This window comes from Pezoporus wallicus, unplaced genomic scaffold (genome assembly GCF_028554395.1).
Source record: "Pezoporus wallicus isolate ANWC-B61680 ecotype Strahan unplaced genomic scaffold, APGP_CSIRO_Pwel_v1 contig_10711, whole genome shotgun sequence".
Classification (NCBI taxonomy): domain Eukaryota; kingdom Metazoa; phylum Chordata; class Aves; order Psittaciformes; family Psittacidae; genus Pezoporus; species Pezoporus wallicus.
In genome coordinates, this window is record NW_026638325.1 from 1 (window position 1) to 7473 (window position 7473).

At 53.6% G+C, this 7473-nt stretch overlaps 1 protein-coding gene across 1 annotated transcript; it reads left to right on the top strand.

Annotated features, from left to right (window-relative positions):
* Positions 1-575: 575 nt before the first annotated feature.
* On the top strand, positions 576-1115 carry SMUG1 (single-strand-selective monofunctional uracil-DNA glycosylase 1; the record flags this gene model as incomplete). The annotated part of the gene is made up of 1 exon (XM_057410365.1): positions 576-1115. A coding segment is annotated over one exon (540 nt), but the record flags the coding sequence as incomplete, so codon positions are not given.
* Positions 1116-7473: the final 6358 nt, after the last annotated feature.

Here is a 7473-nt window from a genome sequence, read left to right on the forward strand (position 1 = left end):
ATTCCTGCCCCCATTCCCAATAGATTCCCTCCCCATTCCTGCCCCCATTCCCAATGGATCCTTCCCCATTCCTGCCCCCATTCCTAATGGATCCCTCCCCATTCCCAATGGATCCCTTCCCATTCCTGCCCCCATTCCCAATGGATCCTTCCCCATTCCCGCCCCCATTCCCAATGGATCCTTCCCCATTCCCGCCCCCATTCTCAATGGCTCCCTCCCCATTCCCAATGGATCCTCCCCATTCCCCATTCCCAATGGCCCCCTTTCCCAGCGGCTCCCTCCCCATTCCCGCCCCCCATTCCCAATGGATCCTTCCCCATTCCGACCCCCGTTCCCAGCGGCTCCCTCCCCATTCCCGCCCCCCATTCCCAATGGATCCTTCCCCATTCCCGCCCCCATTCCCAATGGATCCTTCCCCATTCCCGCCCCCATTCTCAATGGCTCCCACCCCCATTCCCAACGGCACCCAGCCCTTTCCCAATGGATCCCTCCCCATTCTCAGCGGCTCCCTCCCCATTCCCGCCCCCCATTCCCAATGCCCCCCCCCCATTGACCGCTCTCTTCCTGCCCCACAGGTCCCCTTCGGCGAGGTGCGGGCCGTGCGGGACTGGCTGCAGGTGCGGGGAGGGGTGCAGCGCCCGCACCCGGAGCACCCCAAGCGCCCGGTGCTGGGGCTGAGCTGCACCCGCTCCGAGGTGAGCGGCGCCCGCTTCTGGGGCCTCATCCGGCGCCTGTGCCCGCAGCCCCAGCGCTTCTTCACCCACTGCTTCGTCCACAACCACTGCCCCCTCCTCTTCCTCAGCGCCTCCGGGCGCAACGTCCCCCCCAGCGACCTCCCCCCCCAGCACCGGGCCCCGTTACTGGAGCTCTGCGACCGGGCGCTGGTCGCGGCCGTGCGGGTGCTGAGCGCCCGCCTGGTGCTGGCCTTGGGCCGCTTCACCGAGCACCGAGCGCGCCGGGCCCTGGCCGCCGCCGGCCTTGCGGGTAACGGGGATGGGGATGGGGTCAGGGTGGAGGGCTTGCCCCATCCCTCCCCCCGGAACCCCCGCGCCAACCGGGAATGGGAAGGGATGGTGCTGAGCCGCCTGCGGGAGCTGGGGGTGCTGGAGGTGCTGGGGGTGAGCGGGGAGGAAGGGGAAGAGGGAGAGGGAAGGGGGGGGAAAAGCACCGGGATGGGGGGGGACGGCTTGGGAGAGGCTTTGGGGCACGGGCAGGGGATGGGGGGGGGCTCCGGGGTGCAGTGAACCCAAGGAGAGCCGGATCGGGATGCGGGAGGTGGGGTTTAATGGCTCCGGGGCTCAGATTCCCACTGGGAAACTGGCTTAGGGCATCTTTAGGGGATGGCTCCGTGCCTTGGTTTTCCCATTGAGAGCAAGGCTGGGATGCAGGAATTGGGATTTCATGGCTCCATGCCTCGGTTTTCCTACTTGGAAGCTGGTTTAGGGCATCTTTAGGGGATGGGGGATGGCTCCGTGCCTCGGTTTTCCCATTGAGAGCAAGGCTGGGATGTGGGACTTGGGATTTCATGGCTCCATGCCTTGGTTTTCCCACTGAGCAAGGCTGGGATGTGGGAATTGGGATTTCATGGCTCCATGCCTCGGTTTTCCCACTTGGAAGCTGCTTTAGGGCATCTTTAGGTGATGGGGGATGGCTCCATGAGAGCCTGGGATCTGGGATTTCATGGCTCCATGCCTCGGTTTTCCCACTTGGAAGCTGCTTTAGGGCATCTTTAGGTGATGGGGGATGGCTCCGTGCCTCGGTTTCCCCACTGAGAGCAAGGCTGGGATGCAGGAACTGGGATTTCATGGCTCCATGCCTCGGTTTTCCCACTTGGAAGCTGCTTTTGGGCACCTTTAGGGCATGGGGGGGGTGTCTGTGCTTCAGTTTCCCCATGCTCAGCCCCACTTCAACACTAAAGGAGCTTCCGGGCTCTGTTTCCCTTCAAACACACACACGCACACACCCTTTTTGGGCTGTTTTGGGGGGTTTGGGTGATTTAAGCCCTTTCTAAGGTGCTTTGCTCTCCCTCACCAGGGGAAACTGGGGGGGGGGCACCGTATGTGTGCCCCCTCCCCCGGTAATAAACGTGTCCTGGGGGACCCCATCCTCGGTATTGTCATTGGGGGGGCCCGGGGGTGGGTTTGGGGGGGGGGGGGTGTATTTAGTGCAGTTGGAGCCTGGCCACGGTGGCTCCTGTTCATGTTCCCGATGGGAATCGCTGGTGGATCTGGGAGTGAAGCCTCCTTCATCCCATCCCCTCCATTGCTTCCCTTCCTTCTTTCTCTCCTTCATCCCATCCGCATCCATGCCTTCCCTTCATCCCACCTTTCCTTCCTGTCCTGCAGTCTTGCCTCCATCCCATCTCCTATCCATCCTTCCACCCCATCCCCTTCATCCCTCCATCCCATCCGCATCCTTCCATCCCCTTCATCCCTCCATCCTTTTCATTGCTCCTTCCCTTCATTCCTTCCTTCTTCCTCCCCTTTGTCCCTCCATCCCGTTCCCTGTCCATCCTTCTGTCCATCCCATCCCCTTCATCCCTCCTTCTTTCCTTTCCTGCTCTCCAGCCTTCCCTCCATCCTATCCCCTCTCCAGCCTTCCATCCCATCCCCTTCATCCCTCCATCCTATCCATCCCCTTCACTCCTCCATTGCTTCCCTTTATTCCTTCCTTCTTCCTCCCCTTCATCCCTCCATCCCATTCCCTGTCCATCCTTCTGTCCATCCCATCCCTTCCCTTCATCCCTCCTTCTTTCCTTTCCTGCTCTCCAGCCTTCCATCCCATCCCCTTCATCCCTCCATTGCTTCCCTTTATTCCTTCCTTCTTCCTCCCCTTCATCCCTCCATCCCATTCCCTATCCATCCTTCTGTCCATCCCCTCCCCATTCATCCATCTATCCCCTTCATCCTTCCATCCCCTTCATTCCTCCATTGCTTCCCTTTATTCCTTCCTTCTTCCTCCCCTACATCCCTCCATCCCATCCCTTATCCATCCTTCCATCCCATCCTCTTCATCCCTCAATCCCATCCCCATCCATCCTTCCCTCCTTCCTCTCCATCCCCTGCATCCCATCCCCATCCATCCCTCCCCTTTATCCCTCCTCCCCTCCCTCCTTTCCCCCTTTATCCCGTCCTTCCCTCCCTGTCCCGATCCCGATCCCGATCCCGGCTCTGCGGGAAGGAGCCACTAGAGAGAGGCAGAGAGCCGCGAGCACCGCACCGGGGTGTGCGGGATCGGGATACGAGGAACCGGGATGGATGGGATGGGATGGGATGGGATGTGCGGGGTGCGATGGGCGTGATGAGGGAAGCTGCAGGGTTGGGATGAGCGGGATTGGGATGCTGATGGATGGGGATGCGCAGGACCGGGAGGTGCGGGATGAGGGAAGGAGCAGATGAGGGATGCTCACCCCTTTAGGCCCTTTTAGGGGGGAAATGCCCCTTTCCTGGGAGGAATTACCTTTTTAGAAGGGAAAAGACCCCTTTTAGGGGGAAAAGGGGCATTTGGGGGGGGAAATGCCCTTTTCCAGGGGGAAAATGCCCTTTTCCAAGGGGAAAAGGCCTTTTAGAAGGGAAAAACTAAGCCCAGGGTGCTGCTAGCATCCCTGGGAGGGGGTAGTGGCCATGGGAGCTGGGATGGGTCCTCCATGGGGGGGGAGTTTGGGGCTGGAGATGGGAATTTGGGGTTGGAAATGGGATTTGGGGCCTGGGGAAAGGGGTTTGGGAAGGGAATGAGAGGCTTGGGAAGGGATTTGGGAATTGGGAAAGGGAATGTAGGGCTTGGGAAGGGAATTTGGGACTGGTGATGGGAATTTGGGGGGGAAATGGGATTTTGGGCCTGGGAAAAGGAGTTTGGGAAGGGAATTTGGGATTTGGGAAGGGATTTGAGGGCTTGGGATGAGAGTTGGGGGGGATGGAGGTGATGGGAGTAATGGGGCCATTGGGGGGTGATGGGAGCGGGTGGGATCCTGCTTCCCAAAGCCAGGAAAACCGACCCCATGGGGGGGGGCGAATCCCCCTGGTACCCACCCCCACCCCACCCCTATCCCACTGGGAGGAAGAGGAAGAGGAGGAAGAGGAAGGAGCTGATGGGAGACAAAGAACTGCGATGGAGACACAATGTGGAAGCAAGGCCCAGACAAAGGGAAGCAGCGGGAGGAGGCTCTGGCCCCATTCCCATCCCCATTCCATTCCTTATCCCTATTCCCATCCCCATTCCATTCCTCATCCCCATTCCCATCCCTATTCCAGTCCTCATTCCCATCCCCATTCCATTCCCTATTCCCATCCCCATTCCCTTCCCCATCCCCATTCCCATCCCCATTCCATTCCTCATCCCCATTCCATTCCTCATCCCTATTCCCATCCCCATTCCCATCCCCATTCCATTCCTTATCCCTGTTCCCATCCCTATTCCAGTCCTCATCCCCATTCCCATCCGCATTCCATTCCCTATTCCCATCCCCATTCCCTTCCCCATTCCCATCCCCATTCCATTTCTCATCCCCATTCCATTCCTCATCCCTATTCCCATCCCCATTCCCATTCCATTCCTCATCTCCATTCCCATCCCCATTCCATTCCTTATCCCTGTTCCCATCCCTATTCCAGTCCTCATCCCCATTCCCATCCGCATTCCATTCCCTATTCCCATCCCCATTCCCTTCCCCATTCCCATCCCCATTCCATTTCTCATCCCCATTCCATTCCTCATCCCTATTCCCATTCCCATCCCCATTCCCTTCCTCATCTCCATTCCCATCCCCATTGCATTCCTTATCCCCATTCCCATCCCCATTCCCTTCCTCATCCCTATTCCCATCCTCAGCCTCCTCCACACACTGGGTTGAATCCCTTGGGATGGGCTCCCCCCCACCCCAGGCACCACCGCACCAGTCCCTTTCCCGATTTTATTCCATGAAATTCCAGACTCATTTTATTCCTACCCGAGATTCCAGGTGCAGGGTTCAATGTTGGGATCTTTCCCTATTTTGGGTTTGGGATTTGATTTTTTGGCTGAATTCTTAATATTGGCCTTTGGGAATATCCAGGTAAGTTCGGATCTGGAGTTTTTCCTATGGGAATGATTTTATATCCCAATTCTTCAATCTCTGTATCTTTTCAGAGCTGATTTTTTTCTATTTCTGAAAATTATCTCAAATTCTTAATATTTGACAAATTTCCATTGCAATTTTTCAATGTTTGAATATTTTGAAATCTGAATTTTTGAAATTCCTGACTTTTTCAACCTCAATTTTTCACCCTCTGAAATTTTTAAAATTTCAGGTTTTAATGTGAAAAATTTTCCACCTCAATTTTTTAATATCTGCATATTTTGGGATTCTGAATTTTTGGGGAATTTGAATCTTTTTGCGTCAATATCTAATTATTAATCCATTGGGAATTCGATAGCTGAATATTTCCCAGAGGAACGATTTTCACCGGAGATTTTTCCTTTTGGATCTTTTTCTCTCAGGAATTTTTTAGATCAGAATTTTTAGCTCTCTCCTAATTTTTAGATTTGATTTTTTTTTAAGACCTCCGAATTTTCAAATTGGAATTTTTAGATTTTAATTTTTTTTCCCATTTCAATATTCCCAGATGTGAATTTTTTAATATTTCAACACTTTTCAATGGGAATCTTTTTCTACCCCATTTTTCCCCACCCAAATCTTGTTTTTCTGTTTCCATCTTGGAATCTTTTTCCAACTTCAAATTTCTCCATTAAATCTTTTCCTACCTCAGTATTTTAGATCGGAAAATTTTAATTTCTGATTATTTTTATACCTGAATATTTGATATCCCAATAGATTTCAATAGTTCAATATCCCAATATTTAATATCCCAATATTTTGGTTTTCAATAGTTTAATATCCCATTATTTGATATCCCAATATTTTATATCCCTATATCTGATATCCCAACATTTGATCTCTCCATCTTTCGGTATCTCCACATTTTCTCCCCCTGCATTTCCCCATCCCAACCTCTCCCGTTATTCCCATTATTCCCGTTGTTACCATTATTCCCGTTATTCCCATTATTCCCGTCGTTCCCATTATTCCCCTTATTCCCACTATTTGCATTGTTCCTGTTGTTCCCGTTGTTCCCATTATTCCCATTATTCCCGTTATTTGCATTGTTCCTGTTGTTCCCATCATTCCCATTATTCCCGTTATTTGCATTGTTCCCGTTGTTCCCATTATTCCCATTATTCCCGTTATTTGCATTGTTCCTGTTGTTCCCGTTATTCCCATTATTCCCATTATTCCCGTTGTTCCCATTATTCCCGTTATTGCCCTTATTCCCGTTGTTCCCATTATTCCCCTCATTCCCCTTATTCCCCTTATTCCCATTATTCCCGTCATTCCCCTTATTCCCATTATTCCCGTCATTCCCGTTGTTCCCGTTATTCCCGTTATTCCCGTCATTCCCGTTATTCCCGTTATTCCGTTCATTCCCGTCGTTCCCCCCGTTCCCCCCCCATCGCTCACCGGCCCCTCTCCTCCTTCCCCTTTCCCTCCTGGCCCTCCCCTTCCTTCCCCCCGCCTCCGAGCTCCGCATTCCCGGGATGTCCCGGCCGGCAGCGGGAAGGAGCCCGGAAAGGGGCGAGCGCGGCCCCGCGGCGGCGCCGGAGCGGGACCCCTGGAGGTGAGCGGGGTCCGGCCCCTGGGGCCGCCCCTTCCCCTTCCCCTTCCCCTTCCCTTCCCCTTCCCTTCCCCTTCCCTTCCCCTTCCCCTTCCCTTCCCCTTCCCTTCCCCTTCCCCTTCCCTTCCCCTTCCCTTCCCCTTCCCTTCCCCTTCCCCTTCCCTTCCCCTTCCCTTCCCCTTCCCCTTCCCTTCCCCTTCCCTTCCCCTTCCCCTTCCCTTCCCCTTCCCTTCTTCCCTTCCCCTTCCCCTTCCCTTCCCTTCCCCTTCCCTTCCCTTCCCCTTCCCTTCCCCTTCCCCTTCCCTTCCCCTTCCCTTCCCCTTCCCTTCCCCTTCCCTTCTCCTTCCCGTTCCCGTTCCTTTCCCTTTCCCCTTCCTCTTCTCCTTCTCTGCCCCTTTCGCTCCCTTCCTTCTCCCCCCATTTCCCCCCTTCTTTTCCTTTATTTTCCCCTCATTTCTCCTGTTTTTCTTCACTTTTTAGTGCTTTTTCCCTACTTTTCTCCTTTCCCCCTTTCTTCCCCTTTTTTCCTTTCCTTTTTCTCCATTTTCCCCTTTTCCCCCTTTTTTTCCTTTCCTTTTTCCCCATTTTCCCCGTTTTTCCTTTCCTTTTCCCCCTTTTCCCCTTTTTTCCCTTTTCCCCTTTCCTTTATTTTTCACCCTTTTTTCTTGGTTTTTTTTCACTTTTTATTGCTTTTTCCCTTCCCCCATTTCATCCTTTTTTCTTTTCCTTTTTCCCCTTTTTTCCTTTCCTTTTTCCCCATTTTCCCCTTTTTCCCTTTTCCTTCCTTTATTTTTCACTCATTTCTCCTGTTTTTCTCTACTTTTTA